This window comes from Liolophura sinensis, chromosome 9 (genome assembly GCF_032854445.1).
Source record: "Liolophura sinensis isolate JHLJ2023 chromosome 9, CUHK_Ljap_v2, whole genome shotgun sequence".
In the NCBI taxonomy this organism is placed as follows: domain Eukaryota; kingdom Metazoa; phylum Mollusca; class Polyplacophora; order Chitonida; family Chitonidae; genus Liolophura; species Liolophura sinensis.
In genome coordinates this window covers 37,047,258-37,069,387 of record NC_088303.1, presented here as the reverse complement: position 1 = coordinate 37,069,387, position 22,130 = coordinate 37,047,258, and the positions used below count along the sequence as shown (strand labels likewise).

The window sequence follows — 22,130 nt, the reverse complement described above, 5'->3', positions numbered from 1 at the left end:
CCATCTTGGAATAATCAAAAGAAAAATAAATGCACAAACATTTGTAATTTTGTAGTCACTATTTTGTTTGAGGTAAAATGTCTAAATCTGATTTCTTCTTTGAAAACTTTCCAAATGGCTGTGGTGTACGTGAGGGTCACCTAATTATTCAAAAACTTGTAAAGTCTCTAAGGTACACATTCATTTTTTTTTAACTTTCAAAAATACTGAGGTGTACCCGAGGTACACGTATACACGTATCAATATCTCATATTCAAAAAATGTTCTAAGTTCCTGTGGTACATATAAGTGTATGCATATGGTTTAGGTATATTTTGGGTACACCACATCTATACCTCACACTGAGGTGTACACCTCTAGTCTTTAAGGCAGCTGACTATTGATTAGTCCACCGGGATGAAAATTAAAAGTGAAATATGGTAATTAAGTAAAAGATAAAGTTTTTTTCACTCTTACGCCACCCATACTAAGAGTTTTCTTGTATATGTGAGTATTTGTGATATTTAACACAAATTTTCAAATCTGTGCTTTACTAGTTTTCTTCCAACACTTAATTGCATATTTCAAATACTTAGTAATTATCTTGCACGACAGTGGTTTACCCCTCTAGCGCAATGACTATCAATAATTTTAGAAATTTCTAACAGTAATAATCATTTAAAATTGATTATTCATCTCCAGTTACACGATTTTACTCAATATATTCAGTGTTAATATGAACTATGGAATTTCCAAACATCACAAGCATACATATAAATGTCTCAGGACCACTGTAATTTTATTTTAAATTCAGTATAAACTGTGTGTTAACTTCTGGGTACACTATAAAACTCAGATCGTATCTCAGTGACATTTAGTTTCTATTTTTTTTTTAATATTCTTTTTTAATCGTGAGGAATTGTGTTTGATGGGATTTAATTTTTTGATGAGTGTTCTACAAAAGATCATTTCACTTATATGACGACAGCCAGCATTGTGATAGAACACAACCTGTAGGCCTACACCTGAAATATTGATCCACATTTAATAGCCGCATGTGTTCATAATTATTTCCATTCATAGTTAAAACTATTTGACGAAAACACCTTTTCCTTCAGCTGAGGAGAGTGAATGAGAAATTAAATGAAAACAATGTAGTCAGTAAAATTCCAAAGTTTCTAGATTATAGCTTTTCCTTCATTCTAACATCTTAATGAGTGGAGTATTTTTTTGAAATAATTAAGAAAATACAAACAAATAATAATTTATTCTTGTGCTTTTCCACCATGAATTTTTCTTCTTTTTTGATGTTAATTTCTTAATTGATATCTATTAAGTATTTTCATTTAAACTTCATATATGCAAACCCAAAACATTAGCTTTCGTTTTGATCCTCAATAACCTAGGCTTTCTGATCTGCAACACTGAAATTTCAGTGAATGTTTTCAATTTTTAAACTTTGAGGGGAAGGGGGGAAGTAAACCAAATAAGTGCAGGACCAGATAAATGCAGGTGGAAGGCAGCAACTTTACGGAGGGAATTGTCCTCAGAGGACTGGAACTCCGCGAGAAACTTCTCTGCATTATCCATCCCAGACCCTTTAAATTTTCCTAAAGTACTGGGGATATGGTGGTTCAGCTGTAAGGAGGGGTGGACAGGAGTTGGGGTTATAATTCGACAGATCCAGGAGTGAGGGCTGGGCGACAGGAGGTAAAATAGGGTTGAACATGTCGTAGTTGTAAGGAAATCGAAGGAAGAAAGGAGAATAATCGAAATAAGAGCCAGTGGGGGAACGAGTTGATTTGCCCAGAGTCGCCATGATTATGAGACAGTCAACAGCATGCTTCACAACTAAGAAAGTGGTGTCACAGAGAAGATGTTGTCACATTTCTATGTGGTCGTGGCCTGGAGTCTGGGTCGCGTCCGCCGACATCAAATGGCAATATCAAATATTGCCTGACCGCCCTCCTTGGGGATGTTACCGTAACTAAACCCCGTGGTCGTTAAACACCATACAGTTGGTGTAATGACGCAATACATGACGTTGAATGTGTTAAGTGTTGCCAGGAGAAGGCAAATGTTTAACAAACAAAACATAGTCGGGGAGAATAACAGCGGAAGTCCATATGACCGCAGCTGGGCGTTACGATAGGAACGTCCAGCTTAGTTTTGGGCTAGGTGTTTTCGTAAGTAGACATTTGAAAACGCGATCTTCTAGAGAAGAATGAAATAAATTTGCCGAGAAAATCTTCTCGATTCCAACATTCCAAGATGGATGCGTGACAGGAACCTGATTCAACTTCAAAACGAGGTACGTTCTGCACCAGACTGTCGATACTGACAGAACTTTTCACTTGCTTAGACTGTAGATAAGCTCAGGCACTCTCCCTTTATAAGTCAGTCACATACTAATATATATATATATATATATATATATATATATATATATATATATATATATATATATATATATATGACTGGCTCGAAACACTGTTGGCAAGAAATCATGAAACGTCAACAAAAAAAAACGTATGTTTCCTAATCCCAGTGCATTAAACGGCTCGAATTCTGGGTGAATACCACCTTTGAAGGAAATGTCCAAAATCTGTCAAGGCCACCGTTTACTCCGGCGCTCCGCCGTTTATACGTCTTCCCCGTACCGGCTTGTACAATGAAGCAAAAAATATTGTGGCCGTCCAGAAAAATTCGGACAGCCTCACACTGCATCCTGCTGATGTCAACTGTTGAGTCATTAACAGCTGGATGATATCTATGTCAAGTATGACGCGCACGCACGCCAGTTCGTGAATCTCCGTCAGCCAAAGGAGGTGAGCCGAAGAGACTATAAATGGCGGAACGATGGAATTGGTAGACTTTGGACATTCCCTTCAAAGCTGATATTCACGCGGAAGTCGAGCCGTTTAATAGGCTGGGATTAAAAAAGATATGTGACTAGTGTGAGCAGGTGCGATTACAATCGAGAAACAAAAGGTATTTTATTGCCATTTCATGATTTCTTGCCAACGTTGTTTCGCGCCTGTCCATATATATTAATGTTTGACTGACTTATGGAGGGAGATAACTTCGAGTGCTTGTGAGATAAGGGTAAGTAACTCTGCCCATTTGTCTATTTGCGCTGTGTGTGTTTACATATAGCACGCACTGTACGCGTTGATAAACCGTTTGTTCAGGTTCTTTCTTTTTAATTTGAACTTTACTTCATCCAGCCGTCATCTATGACTGATGACTGGGTGATAATTATGTTTGGTAGATGTTATAGGTGAAGTTACTTTAAAGTCACTTGTCAGTTCGGTTTAGAGACTTTACACAAAGTTCTTTTTACACAAAGTATGTATGCTTTTAATTAACTGATTTGAACATACATAAATCTTTTAAAAAGTAAAACAATGTCACTCATTTAGAATGATGAGATGACACAACGTTGACAAATTCCATTCTTCGCTGATAAGCATAAGGTCCAAGATGGATGACAGATATGAAATTGGGACCGGTTTGAAATGTAAATTTTTACACAGGAAAACAAGAAGCACCTGTAATTTACCTATTATTTAGCTTCACAAACTGCGCGATGCCTGTGACAAAGAGCAAACATTCCCCACATAAGCAAGACGATTCCAAGCTGTCACAAAACACTTCTTTCTCTGCTGTTGCGAAGCAGTGTTCATAAACTATCACCTCGCTTTACAACCACAACCACGCAGAAACGGTGACGTATTACACACAAAGACCAAAAGAGTACAACACTTGGACGGGCTTGTTTTAGGCGGACGATGTTCCCATTACATGGTAATCTTGGTTTACCTTTTTCTCTCCGTAGCGTAGGGCCAGCTTGAAGCGAGCAAGCCTATTGAAGCATTCTGTGCCGCCTTTGCCAGCTTTATTGAGGACCATCTCCAGCTCATCATGGGTCCGGACACGGTCCAGAAGCTTGACAACATAGTCACTCAGGTTGTCGGCTAACTGATAATACTCCGTCTGCAAACAATGTAAGAAAACATTTTGTAAATCTTCCTTATAAATCCATTCACTTCAAGTAAACCTCTAGTCATGTATAAATATGAGGAAATGATACAGGAAATAAACAAGACACTAAAACATGGAGAGTAAAACCAGTGCAACCATGACTGTGTGTCATAGATGGCAAATGGTCTCGCACTGCCTCTTCGGTTTTCTTCTTTAACGTCATACTCACAAATGTTTTGCTTATATGATGGCGGTCAGTTTTATGGGTGGTAGAAACCGGAGTACTACTGTCCGGCTGTAAACCCCCGACCTGTTTATGTAAATACCGGTAGTTAAATAGTAGCAACGAAAACACCATCTGGGACATGCGTGAGCCTACATGACAAGCATTTGTTAGTGGACATTCAACGAATTCTAACATTATCACATTCATAAATCTCATTTTCTGAAAATAATGTTTCTTTAATGCCATCTTAATCGTGTCAGATTTTAGAATAAAGTGTTATATAAGGCCACAGCTACGATATATGTATAGCTGACTGTGATAACATTTGTTTAGTATCCAATATCTCTATAGTCTAACGCAATATATATATATATATATATATATATATATATATATATATATATATATATATATATATATATATATATTTATTTGAAAAAATATTTATTTATTTTATTTATTTATTTGATTGGTGTTTTACGCCGTACTCAAGAATATATATATTATATATATATATATATATATATATATATATTTATTTATTTATTTATTTATTTATTTTCCCCCGGGCTGTGGCTGTGCCGGGTTTTCCACCACCATAATGCTGGCCGCCGTCATATAAGTGAAATTTTCTTGAGTACGGCGTAAAACACCAATCAAATAAATACAACACCAATCAGATAAAAAAATAATTTTCACATACTACGTATAAGACCATGGATATGAATTTCTGTACTTCCCAACTGTAATTTCAAACGATATTTGTTCGAGAAATGAACAAGGAAGCGAGACTCTAACGAGGGTGCGAGATCTAGTCGACAAAGCAAAATCAAGATGTAGGCGTGACATTTAGACGCGATTCTCGGCTGAATACCGTTGGAGTCTCCTCGGAATCTCGTCAGAATGTTGCTTTATCGTCCTTATCCCGTCGAGAATCTTGACGAAAGCTCGAAGTGTCGTTCGAATAACGCTGTTAATGGTTTGGGGTAAGCATGTGAAACAGAGTATGACCATATCTGGGTGTGATAATAATGACATTGAAACATTATGTGGACATGTTTTTTTTAAGCTTATCTTGATTTCTTTTCCCTTTTGGTAAAGGAAATTCATACGTAAGATAACGAGAACAACACCACAGTATTCCAATGGCGTATCACCGAATTTACATTTATACAAAAACCCCTTTCCAACAAGTATACAGGACTTTAGCAGCAATTTTTTAAATTTAAACCCATCCCGACCCATACCACTCATACTGCAACCAATATTCCACATTGCTGAGCATCATGATCATCATCAGTCTTCGAACCAATGCCAAAATTGTTCAGCTTTATTACACTCGAAAAAATGATGATAGAGTGTTTATACCTCATTATGGGATTAAGAAGAAAATTTTTTTCTGGGCGTATGTAAGTGTCTACTACAAGGCAGTGTAGCACAGGACAACCCAAACTGAAATCAGCGAAACCTGTTTGCTCTGCAAAACTGTCGGGAAGAATAACAGCTTTCCTGTAAATCTGATAAGAGCAGCTCAATCCTTTTCTCATTAATGGAGGTAGTTTTTCCTAGGTGGGGAAACCGGATTTCCCGGATTAAATCACTGACCTTTATTGACAGAGTTTCCACCAAGTAAATTACAGATATCCGCACCACATATTGGTGAGGGAAAAGTGACCTTCAAAGAGCTGCGCAGACAAAACACCGATTACCGCATATTGTCACTAAGGCCCCACCCACAGTGAGTGGAGGAACAATTTTGCATAGAAGTTGTATATATAGTCTGCATATTACTTCTGATATCGAAAACGTACCAATAGCGTCAATAGGCTGATGTGTCCATTTAGTTCTATCTATATCCAACGATTTGTAGTATTCCTGTCCTGAGTTAGAAATATATTGAACCGTAATGATTGCCTTACAACATCTGCATATATCCTCACAAAATCAATGATCACCATTGTAGAACTTCTTTACAAAATGTGGCAATGAGATTGGTGTATCTGATTTGAAAAATATCACCCTTTACAAAATAACTTGCCAAACAAGATTCAAAAAGAATATAGCAATTGAAACCGCTAATTGTGAGACTGGAAGTGTCAGGTGATGAGACTGGAGATGCCTAGCTGTGAGATTGGAGATGTGTGGTTATGAGACTGGAGATGCCTAGCCGTGAGATTGGAGATATCTGGCTATGAGACTGAAGATGCCTCGCCATGAGATTGGAAATGTCTGGTTATGAGACTGGAGATGCCTCGCCATGAGATTGGAAATTTCTGGTTATGAGGCTGGATATGTCTCGCCATGAGATTGGAGATGTCTGGTTATAAGATTGGAGATGCCTGGCCATGCGATGTGTCTGGTAAAGAGACTGGATATCGCTAGTCATGAGAGGTGCCTGGTAATGAGACTGGATATCGCTAGCCCTAAGATTTGAGGTGTCTGCTTATGAGGCTGGAGATGCCTAGCCATAAGATTGGAAATTTCTGGTTATGAGACTGGAGATGCCTAGCCATGAGATTGGAGATGTCTGGTTATGAGACTGGAGATGCCTAGCCCTAAGATTGGAGACGTCTGGTTATGAGACTGGAGATGCTTATCCGTGTGATTGGAGATGTCTGGTTATGAGACTGGAGATGCCTATCCGTGAGATTGGAGATGTCTGGTTATGAGACTGGAGATGCCTAGCCCTGAGATTGGAGACGTCTGGTTATGAGACTGGAGATGCTTATCCGTGTGATTGGAGACGCCTGGTTATGAGACTGGATATGCCTCACGATGAGATTGGAGATATCTATTGGAGATATCTATCGGGGATAATTGGAGATATGGAGATGTGAGATTGGAGATGTCTGCTTATGGGACTGGAGATGCCTAGCCTTGAGAGGCGTCTGCTTGTGAGGCTGGATATCGCTAGACATGAGATTGGAGGTGTGTGGCTATGATACTGTAGATGCCTAGCCTTGAGATTGGAGATGCCTGATTATGAGACTGGACATCGCTAGTCATGAGATTGGAGCTATCTGGCTATGAGATTGGATATCGCTAGCCGTGAGATTGAAGATGTCTGATTTATGAGACTGGAGATGCCTAGCCATGAGATTGGAGATGTCTGGCTATGAGACTGGAGATGCCTAGCCGTGAGATTGGAGATGTCTGAATATGGGACTGGAGATGCCTAGTCGTGAGATTGGAGATGTCTGGTCAATTAGACTGGAGATGCCTATCCGTGAGATTGGAGATGTCTGGTTATGAGACTGGAGATGCCTAGACCTGAGATTGGTGATGTCTGGTTATGAGACTGGAGATGCCTAGCCGTGAGATTGGAGATGTCTGGTTATTAGACTGGAGATGCCTATCCGTGAGATTGGAGATGTCTGGTTATGAGACTGGAGATGCCTAGCCGTGAGATTGGTGATGTCTGGTTATGAGACTGGATATGTCTCGCCATGGGACTGGAAATGTCTGGTTATGAGACTGGAGATGCCTCGCTATGAGATTGGAGATGTCTGGTTATGAGACTGGAGATGCCTAGCCCTGAGATTGGAGATGTCTGGTTATGAGACTGGACATACCTAGCAATGAGATTGGAGGTTTCTGGTTATGAGATTGGAGATGCCTAGCAATGAGATTAGAGGTGTCTGCCTAAGAGGCTGGATATCCCTTGCCATGGGATTGGAGATCTGTATTTATGAGGCTGGATATCCCTGGCCATGAGATTGGAGGTGTCTGGTTATGAGGCTGGATATCGCTAGCCATGAGATTGGAGGTGCCTGGTTATGAGGCTGGATATCCCTCGCCATGAGATTGGAGGTGTCTGGTTATGAGGCTGGATATCCCTCGCCATGAGACTGGAGGTGTCTGGCTGTGTAATTGGAGATTTTTGGTTATGAGACTGGAAATGTTTAGCTATGAGACAGGAGGTGTCTGCTATGGGATTGGACATATCGGGTTCTGAGGCTTGAGTCTCATTTTAAGACTAGAAATGTTTGGTTATGAGACTGGAAATGTTTGGTTATGAGACTGGTGATGTCTGATTGTAAGACTAAAGAGGTCTGATTGTAAGACTAAAGATGTCTTGTTGTGAGACTGAAGATGCCAGGTTGTGAGACTGGAGATGTCTGGTTGTGAAACTGGATATGTGTGGTTAATGAACTGAACATGTCTGGTTATGAGACTGGAGATGTCCGTTATAAGACTGGATATGTCTGGCTATGAGACTGGAGAATTCTAGTTATGAGATGTGTGGTTATGTAACTCGATATGTGTGATTGTGTGACTGTAGATGATTGATTATATGACTGGAGAAACCTGTTCATCAGATTGGGAGATGCCAGTTTATGAGACTGGATATGTCTGGTTGTAAGAATGGAGTGAGTGAGTGAGTGCTTGGGGTTTAACGTCGTACTTAACAATTTTTCAGTCATATGACGACGAAGGACGAAGTTCATGTAATGTGCCTCCTTGTTGCAGGACGGATTTCCACCGCTGTTATATCTAGTGCTGCTTCACTGAGACGACTTACCGAAGGCAAGTTAGCCGTCCCGCCCGAGCCATTATACTGATACAGGTCAAAAAGTCGTTCCACTATCCCCTTCATGCTGAACACCAAGCGTGTATGAATGGAGATGTCTAGATAAGAGACTGGAGATGCATTTATGAGAAAGAATTCTACATGTGATTTTGGGAAATTGGAACACGCAAAAGTAGTGGAGATCAATAACGCGTCAGACACAATTTAAGTGATCTTTTTCGCCCGAGAACTATTGTGTGTACATCGTAAATAATAACTGGACATTTACAGCAACTTGATAAATGTCAATTTCAATTCACTGCCCCACCATACGTACAGATCAGTCTTTCAGTATTTAGAATAAATCTCCTAATTGCACGACATCTTTGTTTGCAAAGCACTCACACCTTCATCTATACGCCGATTCCTCTTCACACATATTCTATAGCACAAATAAAGTCTGTAAGTTGAAAACCATCTGATGTTGCACCGGCTCCGTTCTCTACAAACGGCCATGTATAACTGTACTATGACAAGTGTTGCGTTAAGTCGTCATCATCCATTCAAATGCGAAACCAACGAGTGTAATTAAGAGCCAGCAGTAATATTTGCCTTATGCTTGCAACACGTTTTCCGTTTGAAAACTGCAAATGTTGTGGAGAGCGAAGTTCGTTTATATGCATTTATGGTTTTAATCGCAGTAAACGTTCCATCAGCTTATCATGAGGCTCATCCTCTGGAAATGTTTTTTATAGCAGGTACATACCTGATATGGATTTCATTTATACAAACGGCTTGGCAACTACACATCAAATAGGTATAGCTATGAGTTTATGGCTTACAGCCTGTGGTTTATCAATTTCAAAAGTCAACATTAGTTGGTATTGATGCCCTGCTGCCGTGAAAGAAATTCACCATTATTTACCCAAATATATATTTCGAAACACCTTTGCAACAAGCACATTATATGAAAAATATATAATTTTGCCACACATTCTTTCAGAAAGACAAAGGTCATTCAAAAATGAGCAAGATACTAAAAAGCAAATCTTTTTATATTGTATGCCGATTTGGTTGAATAAAAACCGTGTTTAGCTGAAAACGCTATCTTGTCTCCTCAAAAAAACATTGTGTTTTATGTTATGATTTGAGGAACGTTAGGCGTTCCGCAATACTTTGACACCTACTTCTGTCTATTAAAGCTTCTAACAGAATATGTAGCAATTGCTCGTGTGATAGGCTGTTGGTCAGGGACAACATCGATTTCAACATGCCCAAGGTCATATCTCCACTGTAACATGCTAATCCTCACCTCTCTCAGCCACTCTCTGCTGACATATTATCGGGGCAAGGACCGATGCCGCAAAGCCATTTCTAGTTCTAGTCAAAATTTCACTAAAATACAATTAAAAGTTGAAATTTTGAGACATCTGTCTATAAGATATCACGAGATTAAAATTCTTATTTCTAAGGCCCAACAATAAGATGTGAAATCGTATTGAAATGGTTTACTCTAATGAAATATCTTGACTGTAACATGCTAATCCTCACCGGAACACCTCTCTCAGCCACTCCCTGCTGAAATATTATCAGGGCAAGGACCGATGCCGCAAAGCCATTTCTAGCTAAAGTCAAAATTTATAATCTCGCTACAGTACTTAATGCAACTAGAAGTTGAAATTTTGACACATCTGTCTGTAAGATATCACGAGATTAAAATTTTAATTTCTAAGGCCCAACAATAAGTTGTGAAATTGTATTGAAATGTTTGACTTTTGGAATCGTCCCCAGTTGCAGAACTTGTCAAATGCTACCTTGCTCTGTTTCAAGTATAGCCATATTAGACCTTGAACCACTTTCTCACACTTACTTTCTCACCCATGGGCCAATGCGAGGCAGTTGGATATGACAGGTACTTTTATGTCCAAATTCTTAGCCCGCATTTCCGCATATAACGTATCTAACGCATGGGTATGGAAGCAAAAGAGGGCATCTCGCTACCTCGCTACGACGACCTATCTAGTGCAGGGCGAGGCAGCGACGTAACGATGTACCGAGGCGAGGTAACGAGGTAACGAAGTAGGGAGGTAGCGATGCGATGCAGCAAGGTAGCGATGCAAGACAGCTAGCCTAACATAATCTCGCCACTTCGCTGCCTCGCTATCTCGCATCGATACCACACTGCCTCGCTGCCTTTAGTGTTAGAATGAGGCATACACCGTGTGTAAGTTGGGTTCTTGCTCCTCGGTGCCTTATTAAGTATTGCATCACTCAACACGACTACGCCACTCAGATTTTAACGGCCGAGGAGGTTAGCGCGCTAGTGCGGCGTAATGACCCAAGAGCCTCTCTCCCTGTGAGTTAAATGCCAGCAATTTTTGGGTGGTCGCAGGTTTTCCACGGACTCTGTCTGGTTTTCTTCCCCCCATAATGTTGGCTACCGTCATAAAAGTGAAATATCCTTGAGTACGACGTAAAATTGAGAAAATAAATTTATTTATTTATTTATTTTATTGGTGTTTTACTCCGTACCCAAGAATATTTCACTTATACGACTGCGGCCAGGTGAGGAAGCCGGCATGAGCTGGATTTGAACTCGCAGCGACCGCATTGGTGAGAGGCTTCTGAGTCATAGCTCTGCGCTAGCGCTCTAAACAAACTGAACCAGTGCAAATTTCATAATCCCAGCACAAGTTCGTAAATTTCAAAATCGGAAATATACCACTAGGTCGAAGTATCCATACAAGTTATATAACCGTAAAAAGAGATGGTTACTTAGTAATAACCTGCCAAAAATGCACTCGCCATCAAAAACGCCAGTTTTTTGTTCAAGAGGTCACTCAGTTTTTAATTTGCAGTATGAAGATCAACGTTAACCAGGAAACATGCTTGTGTGTAAATGAAGATATAGCCCGTCTTGCATTAAATAAGTGTTAGCATGAATTAGAATGGATAATTTTTAAGACGTATAACGAAATCATACATGAAACCTGGTTGAGAGTACAAGTGGATGTCTAACTATCATTAACATTAACACCTTATGCGTAGTAGAAGAATAAGGCTAAAAGTTATATTGGTTATATATTTATTTAATTAATTGCTATATAACTGCGTGTTGAAGAATTTTTCAGGATGTTACATTTGTGGTAGGGTCATTTCCCACACTGCACCGGGTTTAATTTAAAAAAAAAAGAAATTTCAGTGTCTCAGAATTCTGAATACATCTCTTCAGCGCATGTTTGGAGATTTATAGGCCTCATGTTTGTCAAATAACAGGAACAGAAGAATAACAGAACTGAAAAAGAAGTGGGTTTACGAGTGTGCCGCAAGTTGTCACTCACACTTATAGTCAGTTTTGAGGAGCACAGTTTCTAGCAATGGGACGGATTCCCCGCTTTACCATACCAGGCTCTTTATTTAAATAAAGAATAAATCAAATTTCAGATTCCTACCACCAATCAGTACTGAAATATGGCGCAGTCAAGATTAATAGGGCGGAAAATGACGGAAGGAAAAGCGATCACTATATATAACCATATAAATATCTTGTCTGAGGGCCAGCCCACCTTTTTCACCACAATTCCCATAGCTTCCCTTCACATCTCAGCTAAACAGAAGTACTGACCTAGCTTGAATTATTATGTAATAGATCCAGGGTCTAGCAATTATAGGGTGTTAATTTCAACCGACATCACATCCAGCCAGGTGTCTCAAGAACCCAACTTACACGCGGTCAATGCCTGAGCCTGACACTAAAGTCGTCATACTAACTGCTCCCCACCTCGCTACCTCGCTGCTTAACTGCCTCGCTACCCCGCTGCCTCTCAACCTCAACCTTTGTAGAGATCGAAGAAGCGAATGAGGTAGAGAGGCACTACGTCAATCTTGCTGCCTTGCTGTCTTGCACGGCTACCTCGTTGCCTCGCATCGCTACTTCGCTACCTCGTTACCTCACTTCGCTACTTTGTTATATCGCTTCACTTCTTTGTTACCTCGCTGTCTCGCCCTGTATGAGAAAGGGCGTGGTAACGAGATGTCTTCTATTGGCTTCCATGCATGGGTTCAGTTTTTGTGTGGACCCTGAGACGGATGTAAACAACTCATGATAATGCACTCATACACTATTTCTTGTCATAAATTATGAGTTTCTCTTTGCGTCTTTCAAAGTGTGACGACACAACTTCTGTGTTATGACACAACCGGTGTCACAGCACAACATTAACACGACGCAGATCAGATTTTTTCCAATAATTACAAAGCACACTTATTTATTTGATTTGTATTTTACGCCGTTTTCAGTTATATGACGTCAGTATTATGGTGAGAGAAGGCCGGACAAATCCCAGAGGAATCCCATGACCATTCGCAGCTTACTGCCCTTTCCACGACCGGAGTGGAAACCAGTATGGAATAAGAAATAATACAGCCTCACTTGGCGCTCAGCTTGGAGAGGTTAGACCAGGGAAACAGGACTAATCCAAGAGGAATCCCATGACCATTCGCAGCTTACTGACCTTTCCACGACCGGAGTGGAAATCAGTATGGAATAAGAAATAATACAGCCTCACTTGGCGCTCAGCTTGGAGAGGTTAGACCAGGGAAACAGGACTGGTTACCCCAGTGTCCGTACAACGTGACACAGTATATATACACGCAACTTGTGACTCCCCGTCGTCATATGACTGAAAAATCGTTAGGTAGAACGTTAAACGCTTAGCATACACACATATGTGGAATAAAATGCTCTTTCCTATTTATTCAGTTATTTATTTGGTTTGATAGTTCAACGCCGTCCCCACGAAGATTTTCACTTATACGACGACAGTTTGATTTGTTATCCAAAGTAAATATGTACCTGACAAATCTCCTTAGCTTAAGATGCATGCTCACAAAGGAGAGCTGGATTCTAGCGCATGATTTCATTGGTGCATTCTGCGGACAAATGGTGAACGCGTTGATGTAACAGTGCTGCGATACTCACTCTGAAATATTTCTCCACATGCGCTAACCTGCGCAGTTCCGAGGCCAGTTCGAAGGCGGCTAGTATGGGATCTTTACTGTTGAGAGAGACGTATGCCTCGCTGGCCAACCCTCGATAAGCGTTCAGGCGGGAAATGGCCAGCCTCAGCTGATCAAACTCGTTCTTGTTAGAGCACTCCTTGCAGTGACAGTTGAATCGATGGGGTCGGGGAATTATCTCTCCTCGGAGAAGTAACAATTGCACAATTTCATATTGGTTTTTCTGAGCCGCTAAAATCAGGGGAGTTAAGTCCGGAGAAAACTGGGATTCGTCCAGATCCAAGGCGGTAAAGAAGTCATCCGTCGCACCGAATTTTCTTCTGTCCCTGGTGAGGTCCAGGTAGCGTTTGTGTTTCAGGATACACTCGGCAATCTGTATATGCCCAGCGCTGATGGCCTGCAGTGCCGCTTCGTATATGTGGTTAATGCTAGATTTGTCCAACAAAAGTTCTACAATCTGAAACCCAAAGACAGCCAACTTATTAGTGCGCCTAAGTCCGTCAAATATAAGTAATATAGAAATTCGATTCAAGCAACTAACAGATAAGGAAAAGCAAGATTTGATTTGGCACATTTGTATATTTGCTCGGTTTTTAATGCCTCTGCATGTACTCAAGATCTTTAACTGTTACGACGTAGTTTGAGTTACTTTTAAAGGCGATATTTAAATATTATTAACTTTTACGGCGTGCGGGTGAAGGGAAGTACAGTACCCGGAGTATTTATTTATTTGGTGGGTGTTTTATCCCGTAGCCAAGAATATTTCACTTATATATAAAAGGCCCTGACAAGGAGAGCATGGAACTATTGAGAACTGGATTTGAACCAGTGACCACATTTGTCAGGAACCGATCGAATGTGTCGAGAAAGGTTTCATGTGAGTGAGCCAACTTCAACACTGTTAGTTTCCATGAACGATGGTGGCCAGCTTAACATATTTTGTTTTATAACGAACTTTTAGGACACGGTGTAAAAATACCTTTGTGAAACAGGCCTCATGCAGCTATGTGTACAGAGATGGGATATGTTGTTAGGACGATACCGCTGGACACTTACCTCTAAATGTTCGTTTTTCACGGCTAATTTGAGAGCTGTCCTTCCCAAGATGTCAATACAGTCCACATTAAGATCCGGGTTTTCTGCCACCATGCGTTTCACACTGGGAATGTCTCCAAATTCGGCAGAATGGAGAAATTCAGACTCTACGCCGCTTAGCTGAGGTGAAAAGGAACAAATGGATCGCAGTTTTAACCGACATCGAAACATTCTATCCTATACTATCAGGAACCAAACCTTGCCTTTTGATAGGACAGATAGAACAGTGCTATATCTGTACAGCTCAGGGATGTGCGCTTTGATGAAAGTAAACAAAGAGTGTAGTTTATTTTGTGGCTGGTTTGCTGAAACCCGCGGAGCTTAACTAAATAAATAAAATCACTGTTTATTCGCAACACACACATTCTATAAGTTAATGGCACCAAAATCTCCATGAATGCTTTTAAGTCATTACTAGTAGAAATTTTGTGAGTGGAAAATATGTTTGGATGATCATGCACAAGCACGCAGTGGTTGCTGATTACTTATCAATATTGTAGACATGACCTCTTGCAACTGGATAGGAGATCGCCCCACTTCAGTACACCAGTGAGGTGTATTTTTTCATGCAGAAAATAAGTAAAACGTATCTGAATATGAAGTACAATTTCTGAAGTTGAAGTGGGGAAGGAGTGAGGGAGGGAGCAGAGGGAGGTGGGTGAGGGAATTGATGGGAGGTGAGGGGGAGTTTCAAGGGGAAGGGTGGTGAACTACACAAGAAATTATTTTTTTTTGTATGTCTTTGCATGTTGTCAAGCTATATGTTAGATAAGATTAAATACATTATTGGAAATCTATGCAGATTGCATGCAGTATTCTTCCAATTAAAACCCAGTGCTATTTACTTCAGCTAACAGTACTTCGTACAATTACATTGAGAAAGGGGGCAACTGTTTATTTTGATTTTGATTTGTGTTTTACTGGAAGGGGTCCTGCCAGTATCGAATTTGATTCTATTTTGAACTCGGGTGATAGGTGGTGCTTTTTTTTAATTTACACAAAAATACATTAATTTACTTGGTCGTTGTTTAACACTCAATAAGTTTTCATTTATACAATGGCGATTAGTATTTTGGTTGCAGCAGATCGGATTACCCTTCATTAAACACGAGCCTCGGACAATTTTACTGGCGACCTTTCCCACGTGGGGGTGTACAGATTTACACGCCATATGCCAACTTCTTTTGGCTAACCCTTTTCAGTGTTCAACAATAACTACATGTACATTTATGGTATATTCAGAATTGACTGTGACTGTGATTCAGAATTTGAATACTGGGTTCATTCAGTTGAATAGAACATACTTTGCGCATTTCCTACATCATTGAAAACTGTTGAACACTTCTCTTTGTATGATCCGTCCTATTTTCGTGCTTTATATACTTTCTTAGTTCTTTGGTAATTTGTGTCAAACGTCATTTTGGGAATTGGCCTTGCGATTATTGACCCGGAAGGCCCTTATTGGTTGACGGCTGGTATACGAATGTTTGTTTCGACGTATAGATTATATTCTATATTTATTATATGATTTCTTCGGATTTGAATGAGGTAAAAATGGGCGTGTGGCTTAGTCACTTATCTGATGAGAAACTGAAGAATTTAGAGTGTACTGAAATAACTTTTACATATTAAGAAAATATATATCAGCTCTTTTCGTATTTATTTATTTATTAATATGTACTGTCGTAGAATTCCGTGATTCGTTTATAATGCCAGAGTTGTATAGGGAAGGCGATGCATTCGGCGATGCCTTTTTCCTGTAATAATTCCTTACTTCCATTGATCAGCGAACTTGCCATTATGACAACAACGAACAAATCGTAACTTGTTGGAGAATTTACTGCGCGAGTGACACCGGGAATTTAGCTATGGGACCTCCTAATCCGAAAATCAGCATTCCGCCAGCTGATGTTCAGAGAATTTTCCTCTGTAGTTACCGCTTATATGTAACCGCTGAGAGGCGGTTTCTGTGGTATATATTCTTTTATGAAAAGCGTGTTTAGAAAAGATAAATACCGACTATAAAACAGTCTCTTTAAGGAACTTTAAAACAATCGGCCTTGATTTAATACAGGGTAATCCTATGCAATTTTGGATCTGCTTTAATTAATTTCCTACATAACATAGAGCATGCTATATTCCTGCAGCCCTCAAAGGATTTATATAATCCCAGTCGCTCACTATGACGTAATCTGTGTTATTTACTGAATTCTCTTGCTGTGCCTGAAGATAACTCTCAATATTATTAAGACAACAGACAGCAAGAATACGTCATTTTTTCTTTCTACTGTATATAAGCCTGCGTCTCAGCACCGAGCATTAATTAAGTTAGCGGTACGTCCATATTATGTGCTGTCTAAAGAAAACCGCGTATCGTTGGAAGTAAACTGTTGCTATAAGAGGAAGGGGCTTCGACAAGCCTTTGGTGCTTCTCCCACAATCAGTACAACCTCCTCGTCTCTACAATTTATTCCATTCAAAATTAGCCAGTATCTTTGCTCTCTCCTTTTTCACTTTGATCCTCATCACTACAAGCCGATCAATTTTCTTTTTGTCCCGTACTAAGGCTATACGCTCGTCTTTCCTCACGTCGACATACTGGATGATGGTGGTTTACGGTCTATTAGTTTATCCTGCTGTGAAATCGCCTTTGTGCGCCATACGCCTTTGTGATTTCATCAACAGTTTTGATGCACTTGAGAAAAAGATTTTTCCAGCTGCGTGATAAATGCCTCGGTGAAAACGAGGTGGGACCTATTGTTAATAGGAGCAGATTTACCCAGACGAAAACGCACGGAGTGTTCAAGATGTCCTGTAATACTTGATGTCAACCAATCTCGATGGTGCAATTACAAGCTATGAAGTTAGATCAGGATCTCGTTGACATGAAAGATCTCTAATGTACATCAATGCTCTATAACTGGAAAGATGACACCTAGCTTCCTCTTAAGCTCGACATACAAGAGAGTTTAAGAAGTAACTCAACTCAACTTAGCTGGTCGTTCGAGGTCAATGCCAGTCGCATTAACGACTTTGGATTGAACCGGCCCACACTTAACGAGTGGGAAACAACTCAAGTTGTTATTTTGCATACACGAGTGCTAAAGATCCTATGCAATGGTCGAGCTGAGTTTTAAGCTTCCGTGTATGCCGAGTTTAGAACTCAGTTCAGATAAGCAGTACAACGTGTGCCGATTCCAGTCGCGTCCGGACGTTATTTAGCGTACACGCGTCCTTGAGACCCGACGGAACAGTCAAATTCACTTGAGTTAGATCTTGAACCTAAAGCTCGAAATGCCCAAGCCTTTGACATCTGGAACCAGAATAGAACACTGAAATAAGTCTACCGAGCATGTAGCATGTGTCTCTCGCCCTACACTTTCTGTTTGCCTTGTTCAAGGCCGATTACGTTTTACCAATTACCTAACCAATAGTTTATCTCGTTAAAGACCGTTTTATAATTGGTATTTTGCTTCTACAGGGATATGGTATACGCGTCTTTTAGCGTGGATTTAAAAGCATTTGGCAGTTGTCATTTCCTAATAGTGGGTCTCACATCTACCATCCAATCCAATGGGTTTTTGATCACCCAATGAGTGTTTGAAGGTTGAAGGCTTTTCAAGTGTCAACATCGATGACAGCCCGCTGCTAACTGTCACATAGATGGCTCAGCTCTTTGAGAGACTGTTCGACCAACAGGCAGTGCCGATGCACTGTGCAGAAGGACGTCCATCAAGCATCGTGAGATCTGCACGGCACTGTCGTCTTAATTCCAGTGCCATTTCATCCTGTTCCTCGAGTGTGTTGTTAAATGCAAATGTTGGTCACACCAAATCACCAGTGTAAGAATGGCGTTGCCATTATAAGAAAGTATGTGTATCCAATATGCTGTTTTAGAATTGTTCATATTCGATTCCTCAATATTTCTCTTCACATGAAACAGCACATTGTTGATGAAACAGGGTCCTCTTTACATATATTTCTTTGTCGCCTAACTTGTTATTGTCTGAAGATGGATCTACATATGTGTTGTATTCGATGTTATATTCTTAGAAACGGCTGCTTATCTTGTAACAGAGGGTATATCATGCAGCTGCCGATGGAACGGGGATTCTTAGCACAGTTTTATTTTGTAATACATAAACAAACCTGCGGATGGTCTTGGGTTTTCACTGGGCTCTGATCGGTTTTCTCCCACCATAAAGCTTGCCGCCGTCGAATTAGTGAAATATTCTTGAGTATGGCATAAAACACCAATCAAATAAATAATACATAAACAATGTTTTGCTGTTTCAAACTCCATGGTTACCACTGTGACTGGTTCTACTTTATAATTTTATCTATAATTAAACGTCCAGTGTAACGGTTGACATTGCGTGCCATGCACGTGAAGTTCTGCTTGGCTGGAGATATTTCCTAGCAATTCCTCTGTGATTAGTAAAGCGTATTCCCTTCCCAAGCAATATGGATGATCGATATATAATACAAGCCGAGCTGTTTGACAACACTGATAATTATGTCTGGTTATCAATTCATTGATCATTAATCCTGTCACAATGGTATGACAGTGTTCAATTCATAAATTACGTAACCCGCTTTATTTTGGGACATGGAATCTAACTGGTGGAACCACAGCCCGTTGTCACACCATCGAACAACATTCTAGGAACCATGAGTGTAAGAGTTCGCAAAACAACCGGTTAATCGGAAAATGATTTGTTTGAAAAAGGTTATAATACCACCCCTTTTATAAATGTTTCTGAGCGATTTTGAATGTAACGCTCACAGACGAGACTGATATTTTGTGAAAGGTAACTATTTGGGCTGTTTTATAATAGTAACAAATAATTTATTTCGATTTGTGCTAATAGACTTCTTGCTAAAAATCTTGGGAACAAGGATCATTATTCTGCATTTCTCGCCTTTAGAAAGAAAGTATTTACCTTATGCGAATGTGATTAAGTTTATGTTCCCAGAATACCTGTGAAAGTCCAAGCGAAACCACCGTGCAGTCATCAACTACCTGAGATACATTCATGCGAAAACGTGGTTGATGAGACGTAATCCGCCAAGGGATTCTTACACTGAGTATAGTACCTTATAGAAACAGGCCATAAGATTACATTTCATAACTTCTCTGCATAATCAGTGACGGGCATATTTTACTTTGACGAAGCATGCAGGGGTAAACAAGTAAGTCACCACTTCTATACTAAATTGGTTGGTCAAGGAAAGAAATAACACAGGACACAGAATATGAAGGAGAAGAATCACACCCAAACACGCACAACCGCACACCCACTCTCATCCCCTGGCGTCAGTATAAGATAACACATGTAGTAGAATACAGAAATGCAAGTCCATTCAGTATAAAAGACAATACCATAAGTAAAATCAGGACAGCACAGCGGCGACAATGTGACAGATGGCAAATAGTCACTTCAGTCAGATTTTTCTTCTAGCTATTTATGCTCATTCTTAACTAGTAGCCTCTTATACGCCCCCTAAGACTAAGCAGAATTAGGTAAAAAAAATACAGTGATGTTAGGTGCAATTAGACGCCATTGGCCTATCTACGTTGAATGCTGTGTTGTCATTACATTTACTTAGAATGCTGTGTTGTCATCACATTTACTTTGAATGCTGTGTTGTCATCACATTTACTTAGAATGCTGTGTTGTCATTACATTTACTTAGAATGCTGTGTTGTCATCACATTTACTTAGAATGCTGTGTTGTCATTACATTTACTTAGAATGCTGTGTTGTCATCACATTTACTTTGAATGCTGTGTTGTCATTACATTTACTTAGAATGCTGTGTTGTCATTACATTTACTTAGAATGCTGTGTTGTCATTACATTTACTTAGAATGCGGTGTTGTCATCACATTTACTTTGAATGCTGTGTTGTCATCACATTTACTTAGAATGCTGTGTTGTCATTACATTTACTTAGAATGCTGTGTTGTCATCACATTTACTTTGAATGCTGTGTTATCATTACATTTACTTAGAATGCTGTGTTATCATTACATTTACTTAGAATGCTGTGTTGTCATTACATTTACTTAGAATGCTGTGTTGTCATCACATTTACTTTGAATGCTGTGTTGTCATCACATTTAATACTTGAGCACATGAAAACAATGCAGTGTGTCATCTGTTCACTTCTTGATTATCAAAAGGATGCACTTACCGTTTTGATGGAGGCCTGTGAGTTGGTAGACATAAAACTGACTCTTGTGGATCCGGCCCTCCGGAACGTCCGGCCACGGGCTCTGCCCCCGGGCATTTCCACCTTCAAACGAGAAATAATCCCCATCATATTTGGGTTTTTCCTGGTTCCCATATTTGTATATGGGGAAAACACGGTTTAGTAAAATCTTTAGTATGGCCTGGTGTAGAGAATCAGTTGTTCCTTGTGTCTGCAAATCGCTAAAAGCCTGACAGTGCGATTGATGACTGAATTGTAGGGCGTCCGCACACTGAAGATTTCCACAGTTAGTGCTTGTTTCGTACGTGCTCATTATCACTACTAAACCCTGCCATGTTGCCGGCAAAATTACCGTCAGGCGGACGTTACACAAGCCAGTGGCTTTGAGCCACTCTGAACTATTGCACGCCAAGCACTATCCGTACAGTACGACACAGCTAATCAGCATATTCTCGACAAGTCTGCGTCATTACCCGAGAACGCGCCGAAACGATAACAGAAGCATGGAAAGGGGATTGGTGAACAAAAATGCATGAAGCACACGCATCTGAAACTGTACTGGGTCATCACGCTACAGAACCCTTTCAAGAGCACAATAGGGAGGGAAAAATCGAAGTGCACGAAGTCTTCTTAGTAGAAGTAGATGATAGATTTTATCCGAGGTTTTCTGTCATCAAAATTAGCGGGCCATCCGATCTCGGTTGCTGATGGACCGCTTCCAAACAACACAGGACATCCACTTCCTCATCTAATAAGGAAATGAATCGGACAGATATGCGAACAGTATTGGATCCCCGACCGTTGAACTTCCTACCACTGTGTATTTATAAAAATACGGATACGCTTAGCATGATGTGTTCACAGATAAAGGTACACAGACGACATATTCTCCACGGAAACACGGTATTGTCACGGAGAGAAAAACCCACCCAAGTGCTATATAGCCATATTATATATGCTTAGATCAGAGGGGCGTGAAAATATTCCGTACAAAACTGTTAACGCTTTGACATTTAACTGTCTTCTCTAGGCTTTTTTGTCGCAGCATTATTGTCCTATTTTGCACAACACTGATTTCCGGAAGTGAATTCTTTGATCCAT

General features: G+C 40.1%; 1 protein-coding gene across 1 annotated transcript in view; it reads right to left on the bottom strand.

The window, feature by feature from the left end:
- Window positions 1-21,164, bottom strand: part of LOC135475830 (short transient receptor potential channel 7-like) — a 42,878-nt gene extending 21,714 nt beyond the window's left edge. Inside the window, exons 1-4 of the mRNA XM_064755770.1 lie at window positions 21,012-21,164; window positions 14,775-14,933; window positions 13,681-14,175; window positions 3,802-3,975 (exon numbers count right to left, since the gene is read on the bottom strand). Of these exons, the coding sequence (XP_064611840.1) occupies window positions 3,802-3,975; window positions 13,681-14,175; window positions 14,775-14,933; window positions 21,012-21,164 (981 nt within the window). The remainder of the gene's footprint in view (window positions 1-3,801; window positions 3,976-13,680; window positions 14,176-14,774; window positions 14,934-21,011) is intronic.
- Window positions 21,165-22,130: the final 966 nt, after the last annotated feature.